At 52.4% G+C, this 21,601-nt stretch overlaps 1 protein-coding gene across 2 annotated transcripts in view; it reads right to left on the minus strand.

The window, feature by feature from the left end:
- Positions 1 to 318: 318 nt before the first annotated feature.
- The window catches only part of CPLX2 (complexin 2), a 90,759-nt gene continuing 69,476 nt past the window's right edge, over positions 319 to 21,601 (minus strand). The window contains exons 1-4 of one of the 2 annotated variants that reach the window (XM_019968051.2): positions 13,114 to 13,343; positions 5,530 to 5,649; positions 5,209 to 5,384; positions 319 to 4,460 (exon numbers count right to left, since the gene is read on the minus strand). In XM_019968051.2, the coding sequence (XP_019823610.1) occupies positions 4,263 to 4,460; positions 5,209 to 5,384; positions 5,530 to 5,560 (405 nt within the window). In that variant the 5' untranslated portion in view covers positions 5,561 to 5,649; positions 13,114 to 13,343 and the 3' untranslated portion in view covers positions 319 to 4,262. Of the gene's footprint in view, positions 4,461 to 5,208; positions 5,385 to 5,529; positions 5,650 to 13,113; positions 13,344 to 21,601 lie in introns of those variants that run through there. The other variant, XM_070796840.1, reaches the window with a different exon arrangement.

Here is a 21,601-nt window from a genome sequence, read left to right on the forward strand (position 1 = left end):
CCAAGAAACTTGTGAGAAAGGGTGGCAAGAGATGGGGTGTGGGGCTTACAGTCAGGCTGAACCACCAGCTCCTGGGGTTGCCAGCTGACTTTGAAGGGCAGGATGTGAATGGCCCTGAATCTCTGGAGCCAGCCTTCACTCTGGCCTCAGTGGTTTCTGGGGGTCATTCATTGCCACAAGGTCCTGGCCAGAAGTGAAGGTAAAAGGGAAGGTTTTCTGGGGCCGCTCCAGCTCTGTGGGTTGGCCCCTCACTTCAGCTGGTGTCGCAAGTCACCCAGGCGGTGCCGATGGACAGAAGAGGACAGACAGACCGAGAGCTACTGTACAAGGTCTTTTCTTTGTGTCATGGTTGGTTTGGTACATCTTAGCATCTGCGTCATACAAAGGGGGAGCAACAGCCATGGCTTTTGGTCAGGTTCAGGGGGCATGAAGGGGTGCCCCTCCCCTCCCCCCAGGCACTGACACATTTAAAGGAAGCAGAGCAACAAGGACACAGCACAGAGGTGGGGAAGGGGCTCCCCCACATGGGTAGGATGGCCGTCCTCGCCCAGGCCTCACTGGGACCCCCAGCCCCCACTGCCCCAAGGGCCAGCAGGAGTGCCTCTTACTCTCTTTCCATGAAGATAGGGGACACCGGGGTGGGGAGGAGAGCAGGGGCTGTTTGTGGGGGGGCACGTCCTCAGTGCCAGTCTGACCCCCAGCCCCTGTGCTGGCCCCCACATCCCAGCCGGATGGAGCAGTGGCGTGGCGGTGGTGGGCAGCCCTGCCAGCTGGGCTCAGGGGCTCGTGGGGCTGCTGCTTTGCCCCCCTTTTACTCTAGCCAGGAGCCTGTGGGGAGGCTGTTTTGCTCACCAGCTGTCTCATCTGAAAGGGACCTGAGCTGGAGTTATTCTGTACCCTTCTCTCTCTCTGGCTCTCGCCCTCTCTCACAGCCAGAAAGGTCTCTTGACCTTGCATTTGGAGGAGACTGCTTCCTAGTTAAGGACACCTTCTGGCCCTGGATTGGAGGATGTACCTGTGTGGAAACCCTAGCCCTCACCAGTGCCCAGCACAGGGGACCTGGAGAAGCCCGTTCTCTGGTCTCTGGCGGTCAGCTCCCAGGCACATTGAGGAGGAGGCCTTCCCTGGCAACTTGACCTCTTGTTCTGTTTTCACTCACGGGTGCTGATCACTCCTTCCTTTCTCCTAGCTAGGGGATGCCTCCCTTGTGTGCTGTGTGTGTGCGTGTGAATTGTGGGGTCACTCCCTCCCTGCCCCGCCTCCTGAGTGTGTCGCATGCACACTGCCCCATTTGGGTGTGATACACTCTGCGTCCTCCCATCAGCGGGCCTCACGTCCCTCTCACCCCATGTACTTCATGGGACCATCCATTCCCAACTAGAGTGCCCCACAAATATTCTGTGCCCCCACAAGTGTGTTGCCCATGACATCCTCTCTGGTCACATGTTAGCCTCTCTCCACAGTGAGGTCTGTGTCAGGAACGATGGTCATTGTGTTTCTCTGGACCCAGGAGTCATCCCCTGGAAGTGGGATTTCCCCTCAGCAGAAATTCTTCCCCTGTCTCCTCCTCTGGAAAGATGGCTAGTCCTGTAGCTCAGAAGCAGGCTGGAGGAGTCTGGGATGTGCACCAGCCTGAAGCCAGACAGCTTGGAAGGCACTCTCCTCTGGGAAAAGCCCTGAGCCCACTCTGGGCGTGCAGAGGGGCTGTGAAGACTGTGAGAGACACCCTCTGAGGGTCTGGTGCTCCTCGGGCCTGCCTGGGATGTCCTGCATGTATGAGTAGGTTCCCCTGTGCATCTGAAGCGCCCTGGGCCTTGGTCTCCACTGCCCATCTCGCATTCTCTGTGCCTTGGTACCACCTCTGAGGTCTGTGGGCCCTTGTCAAGAGGGAGACCTCTCTAAACACGTGGGGTCCATCCCTCTGTCTAGGTGGAACCTACACACAGGGTTGGGGAGGTCTGGGGCCCCAAGATTGGACCCCGTCTGTTTCTGCCTCAGGCCCCTGGGGCCCCTGAGAATGACCATCCTGCCCAGGATAACAGACACAAATAGACAAGCAGACAACAGGGGTGCAAGGTGGCTCCCCATCACAGACACAGGCACAGACACGGGCCCCTGGGGCAGGACACAGGGGCACAGCAGAGGTGGTAGGGGCGGGGGAGAAGGGCAAGTCCAGGGGACTGCAGCTGCTGAGGCCCTGCTCCCCAGAGAAGGGACAGACCAGGGGACTTTTCTGGTTCCCTAAACATATGGATTGTTTTGTCTTGTCTTTAAAGTATTGCAGTCTAACTGATATGGCTTTAACTATTGGAAACAGACAGAGAAGACACATGTCTGTCTCTGAAATAAAAGCATAAATTCACTAAAATGGAAAACCTGCAGAATGCAAACTGGGGCCAATGGGGCAGGGGCTTCGGGGCAGGCAAGTCGCCCCCTCCCTGGCCCCTGCTTTTGGGGTAGGCCCTGGTGGGGGCCAGCATGGCTTCTTGGGGCACTGCCTGGGTCTGTCTCAGTGGACTTCTAGGACTTCAGGCAGGAACCCCCCAAGGGCAGGAGGACTCCAGGCCAAGGACAAGGTCTCCTGTTGGATGTGGCCACCCGTGACTAGTGGTTTTGGGTCCAAGAGCAGCCATCTTACCTATCTTCCTTTTCCCCAAGCACACATCCAGCACACAACTGCTTTTTCAGAGCCCACACACATGCATACAATAGTCTCAGCATATCTGACAGCTCTCTCAAACATGTACTTTTACAACATTTAACACATTCTTATCACTCCTGATGTATACACTATTTTTGAAAACAATTGCAGACATGAGCTAACTCATGCAAGCTGTAACACACATACGAGATGGTTAGTTTGCACCTATGACACAATCTCAACTCATACATACCACCTCAAACAAGCATACATATACAAGGCTGCCTAACATACATGGATCTCTGACACAGGGATGATGACTAACACACACACAAAATCTCAAGACACTGTAATCACAGGGCTATATGTATAACCTCAGGACACACAATTGCTGGTACAGTCTCTGCCATGCACATTCATGCATGGCTGGACACACACCTTCCTCTCTCACGTGCTCCACGACTCCCTCGTTCTCACACAACTGACTGAGAAGGAGGCCTTGAAAATTTGGGGTGGGGGGAACAAATGTCCATCTCACATCCCAGAGGAGAGATTGTTCTTGGCCAGTGAGATGAATGAACAGACACCTTCTGTCAAGTGGGAACTGGCTTTTCCCCAAAAGCTTGGGGCTTTGGCCAGGAAGGTCAAAAGTGGTCTTCCTGGGGTCTGTGGAGCCCTGGAAGCCCATGAACAGGACAACGTGAAGAGGGGTGGGTAAGAATGGGGGCAGCGAGGCTGCGCCAGGGGGGGAGTCCCATGGCATAGGCCATCGCTGCCCAATGGCTCCAAGTGTTTTCCGGGGGCCTGGGCAGCCCCTTGGCTGGGCAAGCTGGGCCCAGCCTGGCAGTGGGGCTCCAGACCTAAGTGGAGTGGGGGGAGGGACAAGGGGCTGCCCTACCCTGGGGTCCCTCCATAGATGAGTCAAAGTCCACAGAGGATCCGTGTGGAGGGACTGGCTTGGCAGGGGCTGTGCCTCTTCGGGTGGGGGTGGTAGAGGGGTGCTCCTGGACCGGGTGTCTTTAGAGGGAGGCAGGAAGGAGAGCCCCAGCCTCCTGCCCAGCCCCGGGCCTGGCCACAACAGAGCAGGCCAGCCTCAGGCTAGGCCCTGACAGGCCAGACTTACCCTGACTCCCTTTCTCAGAGCCAGGCCACTCAACCCCTGCCCTGACCTGGAGGCCCACGGGGATTTAGAGGCCAAAGGTCAGCATGCTGGGCAGGGCTGGAATGTGTCATTACTTTGGCTGGCTGGGGACAGTGGTCCTCCTGGCAGTGGGGCGCATGAAGGAATGTATGGGCATCACCACACCAGCACAGACTTCAGGCTTCCGGAGGGGGCCTCCAGTGCCTCCCGCCTTGGGCTTAACACCTCCTGTTGGAGAGAAGCTGTCTTCTTCTTTTCAAGCAACTTGGGAGTGAGGTGATGGAGGCGGGATACCCTGGATGAAGGAGGGCATGAAGGAGTGCTGAGGGGGAGGAGCCCCTGGCCGGGGAAGTGGGGCAGAGGCCAACTGAGGTTTTCCCCTTCAGAACTGAGACTTAACAGAATAAAAAGAAAAGAAAGAACCAAAAAGAAAAGAAAAGTAACAAGTGGATGGGGCCGGGGGTTGGGGCGGGGGGCTGGTTACTTCTTGAACATGTCCTGCAGCGGCCCGGGCAGGTATTTGAGCACCGTGTCCAGGATGCTCTCCTCCTCCTCCTCCTCCTCGTCCCCGCAGCCTGCTGGGATGGCCTTCTTGGGCCGGGTCAGGCTCCCCTCGCAGGGCTGCTCCAGGGCCGCCTTCTCCTCGGCCTCCTTCTCCTCCTTTTTCTTCAGCCCATACTGGGGAGAGGAAGGGTGGAGAGGAGCGTGAACGGGGCAAGGAGAGAGAGCTGAGTCTCACGGTCATGCACGTGCAGCTGGGGCAGCCCATGGGAACTTGCTAAGCCTCGGGCCTCCCATCTGTAAAATGGGCATAAGGGCATCTTCCTTGTGGGACTGTGCCTGTCTTCTGTGGGTTTTTAACAAGAGAGACGATGCACGGGGTTTCTTTTAAAATAAATACCTGCCCTGTTAATTTCTCTGCTTTTGTTTGAAATCTTTCAAGATCTGAAAACTGAAGGGTCTCCCACATGCTTGGGGCCCAATTTTGGTGACAAAACTTGTCTTGAGCTTATGGAAGGCTACTTAGAGCCTTGATTTTTCTGCAGGGCAAGCAGACAAGTATTGAACTGGCACAGGGCGGCAGCTGCAAACCCACCGGAAGTGATGCATGACCGTGCTCGGGGCACTATAGTCCTTCCCCCAAACATCTAAATTCTGGATTCCAAACTTGTATGGTCTCCAGGATTTTGGACACAAGGTCATGGACCTATAGCAGCAAACATTCAGGACTGTGTGCACTATCTTAGTTAATCTCCAAAACGGTCCTTGAGGGAGGGTGTTCTGTGACATGCATTTTTCTGATGAAAAGAGTGAGGCTCAGAGAGAACCAGGTCTAAGACAAGCACCAAGATTCAGGGAAACCTGAGGTTGTGGGGCACCTCTTTTACCCCCTACACTCTAGGATGGGCAGGAGGGCGGCGCTGACCTTGTCTCGTATCTGCTGCCGGACCTTCTCACGCTCGGCCTCCATGCGGGCGTGCTTGGCCTTGCGTTCCTCCTCTTGCTGCCGAAGTGCCTCCTGCCGCTCCTCTTCCTTCTTCTGCGCGTCAGGGTCCTTCTCCTCCTCTCCGCCCAGCATCTTCCCCATGTCCTTGGTGGCCCCTGTGGGGGAGGGTTGGGGAGGAAGAGGGCGGCGGCGTGGTGGCAAGGCTGGCATAGGGAGGCCCGGGGCACTGAGGCCCCTGGGTTGGGAGTGGGGAGCGGGTGCGGGGGGCGGGGAGAAGGGGGTGCAGGACTAGGGCCTCACCTCCAAGGGCCTGCTTCATGACGAAGTCCATGCCTACAACGTGCGTTAGTGTGCCCTAGCCAGCAGCTGAATTTGCATGCAGCGCTCCAGGCAGGCCTGGCTTGGGGGCGATGCGGCTACCTGCAAAAAGAGGAGTTGGAGGTCAGATGGGCGAGGCCTCTGCATAGGCAGGATGGTGGAGTCAGACAGAGGAACGCCTCACTCTAGTTCGGCATCAGGCACCATCAGTCAGACCCTAAAATCCAGTGCTTGGTACTTCAGGGAAAGGGGATGGAAAGGAGCTGTTTCCTGAGCACTATGCTTCATGCAAGGCATGAGTGCGTGAGCATGCTCAGTCCCGCAGTCCTGTCCGGTTACTCTTTGCAACCCCATGGACTGCAGCCCACCAGGCTCCTCTGTCCATGGGATTTCCAAGGCAAGGATCCTGGAGTGGGTTGTCATTTCTTCCTCCAGGGGATCTTTCTGACCCAGGGATCCAACCCATGGTTCCTATGTCTCCTGCATTGCAGGTGGATTTTTTTTTTTTTTTTTTTTTTTTTACCGCTGAGCTATCGGGAAGCCCTGTGCCAGGCACATATATGCTGTCAAATGACTTCTGATCCATATTTTAAAGCCTTCATCTTGTCTGTATTGTTTTAATTTGATTAAGTCCAGGAAAGCTGGAGAAAGTGCAGAATCTGGATGCAGGTGGAGCTGGGTTCTAATTGCCACCCTAACTCCTTATTTACTGTGTGACTGCCACACAAGTAGTCCAATCTCTTTGAGCCCCCGTTTCCTCCTCTGTAAGACAGAGATGGCAGTGCCTCCTTTCTCAGGGCTGCTGTGGAGACTGGAGAGAATTCCAGCCTGGGTTGCTGCATCAAGCCCTAGAAGGAGTGAGCTTGCATTTGGGGTCCCAGCAAATCAGAGGTGGGTGGAAAAATGAGAACAGCCCGCTTATATTGAACATATCCAGGCTTCTGAAATTAGACAAATGGAGAAATAAGTTATTTTCATTGCATCATACATGTAAGTTTTCTGTTTTATAGCTTAATACTGATTTTTATTTTGAATTATGCATAGGGAGTTAGAGAAATGGTAATATTCTTGGGGCTTAGGCCTTTAAAGTACCAAGCACTGGGTGTTGTAAGCACTCAGCTTATGTTAGTCCTCCTTTCCTTCTCCCTAAATCACCAACTTTCAGTTTCTATTATATTTTTTATTGTTATTTTTTTGCCTCAGAAGATTTTCTCCAAATAAACTCTTAATGGGAATCTCATTATGCAAAACATAAATATGGAACTATTCCAGCAGTGGTGGAGTGGAGGGGTAGCCTAGAGCCTTTCTCTACCCTTGGCCTCCTTCTTATGCTGATCTTCCTGCATCCCTGAGAATTTGAACCCAGATGCTCTAACTCTCAGACTCTTTCTTTTTATTTTAATCATTCAATTTCACTGGTGCCTTTGTAGGCAAATGCACCACAAATTCTTTCTCGGGTGTGGGGGGGACATCCATGAGCTAATCAAAGTGTGCCCTGATGGTCAACTGAAGCCAGACCTACTCCCCGAGGCTTGGGGGTCTTTATGCTTGGCGAGGAGGATAAAGGGGTCCTAGGAAATGGTGGCAGAGGAGTCAGGCCGGATATTACAACCAGGCTGAGTTCAAGGTCACTGGCTGTTTTCTGATCTTGGATTTTCCTCATTTCTTTCAAAATGAGGAGACGTATCGGCAGACTGAGATCTTTTAATACAATGGTCCTGGAAGTTCATCTGAGGACTTCTACGTGAACACATCACCTGATTATGGGTTGTTTTGTGGGGAGAAAGTCATGATGGAGTTGAAATCCATCCCCAGCGACTTTGGTATCAGACACACCTGGTTTGAAATCCTGCCCCCACCCCCAGTCCTCACTGGCTGTGGCTCCCTGGGAAAGCTTCAGCTTGTTCCCTGCAAAATGAAGGAGTGTTAAAGGCTAACCCTGCACTGATGTTAGAAGGGGAAGATAAGATACCGGTCAGGTGCCTGGTGTGTGGCTGGTCCTCCTTAATGTCAGCCATCGCTGACTGCATGTTTATGAAGACACTCCAGAAAGGAACAGGATTTCCAGGAAATGCAGGAGAACCCACCCTGATCCAGAATTCTGAGTTTGAAGGCGGCTCAGCTCAGTCAAGATGTTTTCATTTGACTAAAAATATTGTAAAGAGACTGCATTTCTAAGAACAGGAAACGAATAATAATCAAATGATTTCAGGAACTCTTGGGTTCCTTCTCTGTGTTTACATGCAGCTCAAGGAATTGCCAGGTGGTGGTGGAGGACGCAGGAGTCTAATTTGAGATGTTTCAAATTGGTCCACAGGGCACCTGGGCTTTAGTGCCTGCCTCATCCCTAACTTGCTGATCTGGCGAGTCTCTCTCCAAAGTCAGATGATCTACTGGGCCCTTTTCCCAGCTCTTCTGTTGAAGCAGTTCTGAAACATTTGAACTGCTCCCTACCCCACTGTATCCCCAAACCCCTCTCCTTTCTTGCTTCTGTGACTCAGTTCTTTCCTCGCCTCCTGCTCCTTCTTCCCTCCCTTCATTTGCTGCTTCTTTTCTTCCTCTTGTCTCTTCAAAGTGAGTTCTCCAGGACTCTGACCTCAGTCCTTATCTCTTTTTCATCTCTAATCTTTCCCTGGGGGAACTCATCCTTTCCAGGGGCTTTGATGGGCACCAACACTGATGACATCTAGGCATCTTTTCTGGGCACCAGATACTCATTCATCCAATAAGCATTAGTTGAGCCCCACCTACTGCATGTCAGGCAGTGTGTTAGGCACTGGGGAGATAACAGTGAACAAGACAAAGTCCTGCCCTCATGCAGATTACATTTTGGGGTGCATGTGAGTGAGTGTGTGTGTGTGCACGCACGTATGTGTGAAATAGGCAAATTAGTCCAGAAATACACTTGCCTCCCTCTTGAACGCCTCCCCCTGAATGTCCCCTGGCACCACACTCGACATGCCACCTCTCTATCACCAAACCATCTCCTTCTCCAGACTCCTCTGTTTCCTGCATTCATTCAGAAAACTTCGATTGCCACCACCCACGCCCCTGCATGCAAAGCAGTCAACTCAAGGACTCGAGTCTTCTCCATGCTACACCCCTGTCACTCCAGGGGCCTCTTACTCCCAGCTTGCCAGGATCATGGAGCCCAGCTTCTTGGGTCCACCACCAAGGTCCTGCGGCTGACTCCCAGCATGGCCCTTTCAGCTGCTGAGCCATTTGTTCACCCTAGTGAGACTCCCCCTAACCAGTTTCTTAAGGCCCAACCTACTCCTTCCTCATCCCTCTCAGCAGGTGATTTCCTTCTCACTCTGTATGATGTGGTTCAGCTGAAGGTTCAGGAGGCCTGGAGTCAGGCACATCTGACTCAGATCCCAGATCTGCCACTTTTTAGCTGTGTGATAGTGAGTAATCGACCTAACCTCTCTGAGTCTCAGTCTTCTTTATAAAGTAAGGATTGTAATAGCCTTTTGAAGGCTTAGAAATAATCTATGGAGTGCAGTTGGCATAGGATGGAAGTTCAGTAAATGGTGGCTGTCATCATTATCAAAACAATTAATGTTTTGGTAGTGTAAGCTCCCGGAGAAGGCGATGGCACCCCACTCCAGTACTCTTGCCTGGAAAATCCCATGGATGGAGGAGCCCGGTGGGCTGCAGTCCATGGGGTTGCTCAGAGTCGGACAGACCTGAGCGCCTTCACTTTCACTTTTCACTTTCATGCATTGGAGAAGGAGGTGGCACCCCACTCCAGTGTTCTTGCCTGGAGAATCCCAGGGACAGGGCAGCCTGGTGGGCTGCTGTCTATGGGATCTCACAGCGTCGGACACGACTGAAGTGACTTAGCAGTAGCAGTAGCAGCAGTGTAAGCTCCTGCACGCCGCAACCCCCCTCCATCCAACTCCCAAGGGAGAAAAGTCTCCCTCCTCCCCCCCGAAGCCTATCCATCTGCCTTAGCTTCAGAGTTTCTCTCTTTGCATCTTCTCCTTGATCCGTTTACTACTCCCATTCCCTCACATCGTCAATCTCTTCCCCTTAGGTGCCTCTCATCCCCTTCCTTCTCCAGCCCCTGCTCTGACGCCCATCTTTCTCTTAATCTCTGCCTCCTAGCTTCATGATCAAGTGGTTTCCCCTTGGTGTTACCACTTTTCCACCTCCCAGTCAAACGCTTTGTCTCTGTGAGATCAGAGACATGGAACTGCTGTCCTGCTGTCGAAGCTGCCCTGGCTGGAGTTGCCAGAGTCCTCCTAATACCAGACCCAGGAGTGTTTCCATGGCCCTCCTCCTCCACCACCTCCATCCCTCTGCAGCATCAAGGCCGATGAAGACCCCTCACCACCCTTTCACTGGCTCCGCTGTTTTCAACCTTCTTCCTAAATCTCCTGAATTCCATGACACAGCCCTCCTGTGGTCATCATCCTACTTTTCAGATGGTCTTCCTCTATCTTTTGCTGACTCCCCTCCATGGCCCCTCACTCTCCCACTGTTTAAGGGGAAATTTCACCTCCCCTTAATGGTTTATGCCCTTCTTCAACCCTCTGTCTCTCCCCAAACCTGCACATTTAACTCTCTGCTAGATAGTCTCATTTTGGATCTATCCAAAGCTCCATCTCATCCTCATCTCTTTTTCCCCTTACCCCTACCAACCACCTTTTCCTTAGCATGCCTTGTTCCCATGGCCTCAGTGAAAAACACCAGAGTCGGTGAATGCTTCATTCATTCCTTCACTCACTCACACTACAAATGTTCTTTGAGCATCTTCTGTCTGCCAGGCATTGTTCTGGGTGCTGGGCTGCGGCAGGGAACAAGGGAGTCATTGCATTTGGTCTCACAGCATTCAGTCAGCTGCGGAGGTAGACGCTGAACAAAAACCGCAAAGGGAATTGGCAAGTTATAATTGGGATGGGCTTCTGAGGGAGAAGCCCAGGGATTATAGCTTCATAGTGTTTCCTGCATCCACACACCCCCTCTCCTGAGGCTGCTAATGCCATGGTTCAGGGCCTCCGTGTTCTGAATTTGCACATAACCGCTAACTCTATCCCTCCGCTACCTTTCATCCATCCTCCATAAGGCTGTCCGATTAATCTTCCCAAAGGGCAGATGTGCTCCTGCAAACATACCCTGCAATGGCTCCCCATGGCCTGGTTAAACCAGCTAGAGTCCTTGTGGTGACCTTCAGGTCCTGCACAGTCTAGCATCTGCCTGCCTCACCATTCATTTCCCATTCCTTGCATGTGGCTCGGTATCAGCTATACCTCCACATATATCCTTTCCAAAAACTCCTGGGCATCTGTTCAAGCTATTTCCACAGCCCTGGAACCTCTTAACCTCATCTCTGCCAGTTCAAGCCCTGGCCTCTCAACTTAGAGTGACCTTGAGCAAATGACTTTATCTTTTCTCATCTGTAAGATGGGGACAATAAAACTTATGCCCAATTCATGTTGTAAGCATTCAATTAAATAATGCAAATAAAGTGATCAGTCCAGCATTTGGCACATAGTAGGTTCTCAGTACATGTTAGCTGTCATCATCATCACCATCAGCAGCAGCATTAATTTTCAAAGGTTCCCTTCATACATCATTTTTGCCATAAAATTTCCCAGATATCTTTGGTGACATGTGATGGAGTCTTCCTCTTTTGAGACCCATGGCACGTTCTAGGGCAACCCTGCCTGCCTCCAGCTCATGCACCCTGTCCACCTATGCGTCTTTCCCTTTCCAGCCACTCTGAAATCTTCCCAGGGCAGGGTTTGTATCTTGTGCTTTTTTTTTTTTTCCTTTCCCAGAATCTACAATCTCTCCTAGCTAATGGTAGAGCCTCAGGACATGTTTGCTGGATCGAATTGAATGCTGTGTTTAGCGAGTATGTGGGAGTGTACTCGTTCAAGGTATGCTCCTGTGTGTTTGAACTTAGGCATCATTGTGATTCTTCGTGAGCGTGAGTGCAGGCGTTTGTGTAGATATGCCTGGAGGAGTGCTGAGGTCCGGCCGGGTTGCCTGCAGTTGATTTTGGCCAGACCGCCAGGAGGCGCTCCTCAGCGGGTCTGCGGGAAGCTTGGTCGATCCCTGCGCTGGAAGGGCGATGGTGGTGGTGGTAGTGGGGACGGAAGGCTGGGGGAGGGGATGCAACGAGGGGTGGGGGAGGGATGCTGCTGCAGCACCAGGTTTCCTTGCCCTTAGCGCGCCCGGGATGCAGCACGCGCCTTCAGCTTCCGCTCCCAGACTCTCCCAACTCATCCCAGCCCGAAGGCAGCTGAGGCACCTCCTCAGGCTCGACCATCTGAGCCCCGGGCAGGTTTTAGGACTGGGCCCCGCCACCCGACAAGCAGACTCGAGCACCTGCAGTGTTTGTTCTTGTGACTGTTTATCCGTTTTTGTTTCTTTTCTTTCTTTCTTTCTTTTTTCTTTAATAGCTCATGTCCGGGCCATGTTCGCTGCAACTCAATTCAACACTCATTTGCTTTTTGCGGGGAACTCTATGCAAATGCGGTACAATGACAGGGGATGTCCCCCCATCCCCCTCCCCACCCCCACCCCATGCTAGAAGGGAGAGCGCTGGGGGAGAGAAAGGAGCAGTGGAGGGTGGGAATGGGTAAGGAACTGGCTTCTGGAGAAAAGCGGAAGAGGCGGGGGCTTCGTAATTCTCCCAGCAGAAGAGGGGGACAGAAATCCTGGCGCCCCTCGATCGGTCCCCCGCGGAGATCAACGTAGCCGGCTGCTCAACCTGGAGCTCGTGGTTGGCCACTGAAAGCGCCCCTCCCCACCGCCCCCCAACACTCAGAGCTCCAACCTCAAGACCTGGCCGGGTCTCAAACTTTGCTGAGGGAGGGGGCAGAGTAGGGCCGGCGACTGTCCTAACTGACCCCAGGCAGCGAACAGGGGCAGCCTCAACCCCGGCCCCTCCTCCTCCACGACAAATAGAGTCCTCTAGATTCCCCACCCCCAGTCGACGTGTGGGCTCTCCTCCCCACCACCTTCGGTCTGTCCGCCCCACTCCCGCCGCCCTCTGACTCACTCCGATACCCGAACCGTACCCCTTGGCGGGTGTGTGTGTGTGGGGGGGTGTAGTCCCTCTTCCTGGGCGAAGAGGGCCTTGGCTGTCTCCAGGTTAACCACAAACCTAAAGTAGCTTAGATTGACGTGCCCCCATCCCTCCGCCAAGAGCTCGAAGTTGTTCTCTAGGTTCAGACTTGAGTCGCCCGCCGCCTTCGGGGCGGTCCTGGCTCCCCGGGAGCCGGGCAGTTTTGGGCTTCTGCCCGAGGGTCTCTGGCTCAGGGACCCACCCCTCCTTCCCAGTTGGCTAGCGCTTCACTGCCTTTCCCTTCCGCCTGCAGGCGTCCCCTTCTCGCGGGGAGCTGTCCTTTCAGCACCACCGCGAGCGCGCCCGGAGGGTCCCTGCAGCGGCCGCGCAGCCTCCGTTTCCAGCGCCCGGGTAGTCGCGGGGAGCTGTCCCTCCGAAAGCGGTACTCCGCAGCTTCCCGGGCTGCGCTGCGGCCTCGAGGCGAGAGCCCAGACCCTGTTGCCCACAGCCCGGCTCCGCCCTCCCGGCCCGCGGCCAGCACCGACCTGGCGGTCCTCGCAACCGTCTGAGCCACTGCAGGGCTCCGGCCGAACTCAGCGAGGCAGTTCCTTCTGCGATTCCAGCTCCCACTGCCGCCTCGTGCAACTCCGCCCGGTGAGCTGGGGCCGCGGCTACTGCCGCGGGCGGCTGCCGGAGGCGCCCTCCAATCACGCCCGTCAGCCAGGCCCTGACGTGCTACCGCTCCCCTTCCAGATGGGAAATTCAAATCTCTCTCTCTCCCCTCTCTCCCCCCCTCTTCTTCCTCCGGCTCTCTCCCCCTCTCTCCCTCTCTCTCCGTTTCTCCGTCTCTCCCTCCCTCTTCCTCCTCCCCCTCCGTTTCCCTTTCCCATTCTCCCTCCTTTCCCCTCTCCTAAAATAGAGATATCTCCCCTCTCCTTCCTTCTCCACCTCCCCTTCCACCTTCTCCTCCAGATACCCCAGCAATCCCTCCCGCAGGGATTTAGGATAGAGCTGCCTATCCCGGCCAGGCTCTCCGGACGGCAAGCTTGCTCCTTCAATATTCCAAGCGGTAGTGCGAGTCAGGAGACGGAGGGAGGGTGTTTTTTGTTTTTTTTTTTTAAAAAGCAGAAATCCAAGATCCATTGCTCAGGAAAGCCCACCTTGAGCCGCTTTTTTGGGGGGGTGGGGCGGTGGCGGCAAGAATACTGGAGTAGGTAGGAGATCCTCCCGACCCAGGGATTGAACCCGAGTCTCCTGCATTGTAGGCAGACGCGTTACCGATGAGCCACCAGGGAAGTTAGGAAAGCCCACCTTGATTCCTCCAGGCAGAACTGATCACACTTGCCTCAGCACTCGCTCAACCCCCGCTCAACCCCCAAGCACACCCCTGTTTCTCTGTTTGCTTGTCTCTTGCCTGTGAGCTCCTACAGGGTGACAGGACCACCGTCAGATCATCTTTGCAGCCCCTCCACATCCTGTCCTGTTATGGGAGCACTCAGGAAACGGATGGATCATATGGGCAAGGCCTCCATAGGCAGTAAGGAACATTCCACGTGGACCCAGAGGGAGAACACTGCTGCAAAACTGCTGTGGACCTTGGGCAAAGTGAAAGTGAAGTCGCTCAGTCGTGTCCGACTCTTTGTGACCCCGTGGACTGTAGCCCACCAGGCTCCTCCATTCTTGGGATTCTCCAGGCAAGAATACTGGAGTGGGTTGCCATTTCCTTCTCCAGGGGATCTTCCCAACCCAGGGATCAAACTCAGGTCTCCCGCATTGCAGGCAGATGCTTTAACCTCTGAGCCACCAGGGAAACCATTGCTAAGACGTTCTAGATCTGATATTCTGTGAAGAATAAGAATAAGGAATTCTTTGGCAAAGTTTATTCTGGAAGGCCATATTTTCTCTCCTTTGCCCAGGGAAGAAAAGGAACTACCAAGAGGCAGGACAACATATGCCCCCCCACCACCCCAGTCTTTCTTTCCTCCTCTCCTCACACTCATCTTTCCACTTTATGACTCTCTCCTTATGAGCCTCTCTATTCTGCTTGCATCTTTTGGCTCTAAAACGCTTCCTTTAATCCAGCCCCATGTGTAGGAAAATGGCTTCAGAGAGGAGGGGCCATGCACCAGGCCTTTGAAAGATTTGCTGGAGTTTATGCATCAATCAGGGTTATGTCAGAGTGGAGATGACTCCTGCTTCTGTAGGGGATGGCTTCCTTCCAAGAAGGGAGCAGTAAGAGCGGCAGAAGGGCAGGATCTGGGAAAGGCAGGAGGCCTGATTTTATTCCAATAAACGGGGACTATTCCTTTATTTATGTCAACAGCAAAGACCTCAAAATGCAGGACCCACCCCACCACCACCCCCAACCCCCCGCCGCACACACACACACACACACACACACACCAGAAGGCATTGGAAGACCTACCTTCCTCACCTATGGAGTCACTTTCTAAAGCTTATCTCAGGTTGTGAGACTGGGAGTAGGGGAGTCCCTTCCTTTATGGCTGAGTTTTCCATTCCATGCTGTGTTGGCCCATCAGCAGGCTCATTTAAGATTTTTCTTCCTTTTTTAGAGGCAGACACTAATGGAGGGGGCAGAGGGGAGGTTGTTTGATTAGAGTGACTTAGACTTGCCACTAATGCCTGGAGGGGAGTTCTGGGCAGAGAGATCTGACATCCTGTCATTTCAAGAGTCATAGTCCTCCTCTCTCCGCTCCCCTCTTTTTCCCTGTTCTCCTAGAACAGAAGCTCAGCGAGTGGATCTGGCTGGCAGCACTCTAGTTGCAATTTGGCTTTTTCCACAGTGGGCATCGCCTTTGACATGGATGTTGACTAAGCTGGGCTAAAAATCCAACTTAGCCTTCAGAAAAATACTAAGCTCAATTTTGGTCACAACACTTTAAGATAGATTTTAGTAGGCTCAAATATGATTAGAAAAGAAGCAGAGTGGTTAAGTGGTGGGTGTCTGGAAATCAGGTTAAATGAGAGATGGTTGAGGGATTTGAGGATGCATTTTACCTGGAGGAGAGGGTTCTTAAGTGGGATTAGCCCTTCAAGGACTGGCAAGTTTTGCTCAATTTGTAATTCCAGCACTTAGCATGCCCCTGGCAAAGCAGGCGCTAAAGAATGGCTGTTGAATGAATAAGTGACCATTGCAAGGGAAAAAAGGAACTATCATTTTTACCAGTGCTAATGACAGAATGGGGGCAATGGGGGAAAGGTAAAGGAAGGCCAACAGAAGCTCTAGGAGGAAGAACCTTCTGCCAGCTGGAGCTGTACAGCTATAGTATGGACTGCCCATGTGAGGTGCTGAGTTCCCTATCCCCAGAAGATAGCAGGTGGGCGGTAAGTGACAGCTAAAACCCCCTTTGAGCCCAAGTTTCTATGAGCCTATTAAAACTGCATGAGCTGACATGAGTCATGTCTAGCTGCAGAAAATCTTACTGGCGAATAAAAGGGCAGCTCAATCAAGTTTTGGTGGCTTTGTCCTTTGAACGACTAAGACATGATATTAGCCACTTCCTGTCAAAAAAAGATGGTAAAAAGATGAACACTTGCTCCTGTTACCACTGTACCAGTGGACAACGTTCAGTGTCACCACTGAACCAGTAGACATGGTTCCCAAACACTCTTTTATAATTGCCAAAATGTTGCTAAATATTGTGAACATTTCCTACTGATTATATTATTGCTAATCATATGACCATCAGGCCCCAGTTATGTCTTAGGTGCTCACTTCGGTGCTTTGCATAAAGTATGCTCTCTCCTCTAGTTCACACAGACCCCTATTTTCAAGATACAGAGGGCAAGGTCCAGGGAGATACGGTGAGTTTGGGGCAGATCCAAGACTCCAGCCCATGATGGCATGACACTGAGCTCCAGGGGCCTTCCACCAAGCTGGGCTGCTTCTCTTCTGACACATCCCACAGCCTATGGAAATGTAACTTTTGCTCTGCCGATATATTTTTTTTACATTGACATTTATCGTCTTCCCTGTTCTCCAGTTTCTCGCTTGAAAAAAGAAAAACCTGCTATGAGTTCACACTCGGATTGAGGTCCTCATGTCATGTGGGTTGTCAGCGTGTCCTTCATCTACTGCATCTCTAACCCAGCCTGCTGAAGTCCCCACCCCACCCTGAGTCTTGGACCTTGCAGAGCCTGCTCTGTAGACAGCTTCTAAGACACCTGCTAAAATATGAATATGGCTCTGCTTAAGGTGTCTAACCCTGGCTAGTGTTGGATTTCTACTCTTATTTATGAGCCCTGTGGGCTGGGGCAGGGGGCCAGGTTTGAACAGATTTTAAAAAATGATCATGTGCATGTCTCGAATGCTCACTAAGAAGCCAGTCAAGAGAGCGAATGTCAGTACTTTGTGTGAGGAGTGAGGGACAGTGTGTGAGGAGTGACAGCTGTCAGAGACTATAAATGTGATCAGTGAGAATGGCTCTTGTCCAAAGGTCAGCCCGTCTCTTCCCTGCAGCTGCCTCTGTCCAAAGGACACCCTGGCTGCCATGTGGGAGATGAGGAGGGTCTTGCTGAGCTGGCCCTGACCTCCGCTAGGAGATGAGCTGGTCAGTGCAGGGAGACATTTGAATGCTCCAGATGCTGACTCTACATCCTGCCATTCCTAACTGGAGCCTGGAGGGGCAGAGTTGGTCTTGGTTTGAGGGCATGGCTGCATGCCAGAGGAGGACCAGAGCTGTGGGGGTGGTGCACAGGGAAGGGCTCTAGGCCACCTTACTCCTCTGGTGAGTGCCTCCCCCCTTGTCCCTGATAAGGCTAGGGTGCCATCATTGTCGGGCTATGAGGTCAGGGGCCCAGTTTCTCTCCTTCAACATGGAGTGACACAGACAAAGGCAAACCCGCGGATGTTCAAAGCTGCGTGTGTGTGTGTGTGTGTGCCCACTTCTGGACGCCATGCAGGTGGGAGTGGGCAGCATCCCTGTGGGGGCATACAGGGGCTAGCAGGGCAGGTGTGGGTCTGTCTCCACGTGTGGTGGTGTACCCCTTCTGACCTGAAGTGACTCTGGTGTGAGCGTGTGATTTTGTGTAGAGCTTAGTGGGTTGTTGTTACAGTAGAATGTGATAATGGCATGGGGTGATGGTTTGGGTGTAAGGCACAGGTATTATATGCAGCTAGACTCTCGAGTTATGACCAACCCAAAGAGCATATTAAAAAGCAGAGACATTACTTTGCCAACAAAGTTCCATCTAGTCAAAGCTATGGTTTTTCCAGTAGTCATGTATGGATCTGAGAGTTGGACTATAAAGAAAGCTGAGCGCTGAAGAATTGATGCTTTTGAACTGTGGTGTTGGAGAAGACTCTTGAGAGTCCCTTGGACTGCAAGGAGAGCCAACCAGTCCATCCTAAAGGAAATCAGTCCTGAATACTCATTGGAAGGACTGATGCTGAAGCTGAAACTTCAATACTTTGGCCACCTGATGCGAAGAACTGACTTATTTGAAAATACCCTGATGATGGGAAAGATTGAAGGCAGGAGGAGAAGGGGACGACAGAGGATGAGATGGTTGGATGGCATCACCAACTCAATGGACATGAGTTTGAGTGAACTCTGGGAGTTGGTGATAGACAGGGAGGCCTGGCGTGCTGCAGTCCATGGGGTTGCAAAGAGTTGGATACGACTGAGCGACTGAACTGAACTGAATGCAGGGTGTGCTCTGTGCAGCGACAGAGGGTGCCCTTTATGTAGACCGTGCCAGGTGCAAAAGTTCTGGGGCATGTCACCATGTCTGTGTGATGATGGATGTCCTGTGTGTTCCTGCCCATGAGGGATGACACGGTGTGTCAGCGTCAGTGTGGAGTGGTGCTGTCACTGATGGTAAGGGTGCAGGGGTAAGTGTGTCACAGTGAGTTGGCACACATGCCACTGTCCCTGCGTGGGACAGAGGGGCTTGCACGTGCAGCCAGGAGTGTGTCATCACCACCGTGCAGGCAGACAGCCTAAATGTGTCACCAAGGATGAGCGATACTTTCTTTTCCATTCCCCCACTCCCAGAGAAACCCCTGGTAACCCAGCCTGTCCCGTCTGGGAAGCCGGAAACTTTTGCCTCCCTTCTCCATCCTCCGCTTTTGTTTCTCAGGAAAAGGATCCCAGGTTCCTCAGCTGAATCCTGACCCTTTGGTGGCAAGTGGAATGTGTGTGGGAACATTCTGAGGAAACCCTCTCTATTCCAGACTCTGCTCCCCAACTCAAAGCTCCTCCCCAGCCCAGCATCTGCCTACCAGCTCCTCAGAGGTCCTCCCTACCATCCTCCTGTCCCCACCCTCCCAGATCCAGGCACTCATTAGCATGTCAGACAGTCCTCTTTCAGCCCACACGTTGTACCCTGGGATATCCCCACACAGTTGGCTTCCTCTCGTCCTGGGTTTTCCTAAAGCCTTACATTTTCATGTCTGCCAAACCAGTCTGCACATCCCCCCCCCATCCAGCACAGGCACAGGGAGGATGTTTTGGGGTGAATCCTTCCTCTGTTGCCACAGGTTCTTTTTTGAGCTCTCTGCTTGGCTACTGCCTCCACTCCTCCAGCCTCAGCCCTTCCAGCTCTCTGGGACATGGTTGGATCTCTCTGTCCATCAGGAATCCCCCCGATGGTCCCGCATGCATGTGTCATCCCAGAACCAGCCAACGCACCCCACCAAGTTTCTTCATTTGAGTCCTAGTGCTGGACTTGCTCAGGCATATCAGTAGAGCATCAGCCTTTGGGCTGTGCCCTCAGGAAGTTCCCCTTCCAGAATGTCCCTCTAACCCCATGACACTGGGTCCCTTTTCCCCTCCCCCAAGTAAAAACCTTTACTCAGAAAGATAATCTTTAGACCTTGGAATCTTGTCCTTAGGCATATGGAAACAGAATAAGAGTTGCAGAATACTAGAATCATGAGCACGGAGAAGGCAATGGCATCCCACTCCAGTACTCTTGCCTGGAAAATCCCATGGACGGAGGAGTCTGGTGGGCTGCTGTCTATGGGGTCGCACAGAGTCGAACACGACTGAAGCAACTTAGCAGCAGCAGCAGCAGCAGAATCATGAGCAAAGGGCCATTTTAGAATCACATTTAGAATCACAGACTCTAGAATGACAGGCTCTCTAAGTGGTCGCCTCCTACTCAGATCCCATGCGATGGGGGGAAGTGTTAAAAAGATTGCAGACTTTTGGGGCTCATCCCATGTGAACAGGCAACAATCTTAGAGATGGGAGCCCAGGAATTTGCATTGGTTACCAAGACCCCAATATACCCTCTAGTTCTCAATACACCCACTAGTTCCCTGGTGGCTCAGACAGTAAAGAATCCACCTGCAGTGCGGGAGACCTGGGTTCGAGACCTGGGTTGGAAAGATCCCCTGGAGGAGGGCATGGCAACCCCCTCCAGTACTCTTGTCTGGAGAATCCCCATGGACAGAGGAACCTGATGGGCTACAGCCCATGGGATCATAAAGAGTCAGAGACTGAGTGACTAAGTACGCACACTAGTTGAAACAGCCTTGTCTTGGGTCAGTAGAATCTGACTACCATATGATCCTGGGTCTTATAGGAAAAAAAAAGACTGGATCAAGGAATCATAGAATATTTTACAAGCTAAGTTTCAACTAATCACACACACGCACTCACACTTTGACAATGTCTTGAACTGCGGATTGGAAAGCCATCCTACAGTGTGATTTTGTTCCTGTTCTAGGAGGAATTTTTCTTTTGCAGCCTCGCTGCTCCTTTTGGAATGGAAGGCTTTTCCCCCGTCTCTGCCTCCATGGTCTTGCCTCCATTTGTGGAGTTAAATGTTCTTTCCATCTGGGTGCAAAGGCGGCCGACAGAACCCCTGTGTTTACGGAGCAAGTGAGCTGGAAATGACTTCTACTTTCCATTTAGGACCAGCACACCCTGGCCCACAAAACAGATTTTGCTGCTTGATAAAATGAATCTGAGGGGACATTATCGCTGTTTTACCAAAGCAGTCATAGCTGACGAACATGGACAACAACGGTTAGTAACCTCATAGAGCTTCTTCTGGTCAAGGAAATGAAAGACAGAAAATGCCGAGGGGCAGCAGAAGGCTATTTTGGAGACTGACGGGAATGCATGTGGGGTGTGTGTGTGTGTGTGTGTGTTTGGGGAGGGGGAGTGAAGGGAGGCGATTAAACATGCATGAAAAAGCACATGTATTTCAGCAGCACTGAAAAGGTACATTTCTGGCCATCTCACCCAATGTGTTCAACTCACAGATGAAGAAACCGAAACCCCCAAAGCGGGGGACTTTCTAAGGCCACACGGCAAGTTATTGAAACCCCTAACTCCTGGATAAGTGTTCTTTCCCAGTTGCAGCTCAGCATCACGTTCTTAAAACACCTCCAGCATGCCAAGCACTGTTCTAGGGATGTTATAGACATCAACCCTTTCAGCTCATGACAATGCTATGTGGTAGGTCTTTTTCACTCAATTATTCTTTTATCAAGCATGTGTGGAAGGCCTCTGACACCAGGCAGTCTCCTAGGCAGACAAAGATAAGAACTTTCAGAGTTTCTCTTCTCCTCTTGATTCTGCAGCAAGAGATGCAAATATTCCCCAGAGAGATAACGCAGGACCAATTCACACGTTCAAGATCTTTTCAGATCGGAAGCTCTGATTTGAAGCAGTCAGGAGTGAGCGGGGAGAGGTGCCCACCAACAGTCAATGATAAGACAACATACTAAGTGCTATCCTAGTGAAGAGGCAGCTCTGAGGAGGAGAATCAAAAACACAGCTTGCAAGACAGATGGGACTGGAAGCCCAGAGCAGGGAAGGACAGGGAGGCTGGCTCCAGGGCTGCGCGAGTCATCTCAGAGGCACCATGGAGGGGACAGCAAGGGCTCTGCTCACACAGAGAGATGGGTGAAATCTCAGCAGCTCTCTGCCCTTTCCGGAGACAGTGGCTTTTCTCTGAGACTCAGTTTCCTCTCAGTGAAATGGGTTAACAGTCCCGAGCTCCCAGGGCAATTGTTAGACTCAGACAAGACAGTGCCTAGGGAATCACAGCACAGTC

The sequence above is a fragment of the Bos indicus genome, chromosome 10 (genome assembly GCF_029378745.1).
Source record: "Bos indicus isolate NIAB-ARS_2022 breed Sahiwal x Tharparkar chromosome 10, NIAB-ARS_B.indTharparkar_mat_pri_1.0, whole genome shotgun sequence".
In the NCBI taxonomy this organism is placed as follows: Eukaryota; Metazoa; Chordata; class Mammalia; order Artiodactyla; family Bovidae; genus Bos; species Bos indicus.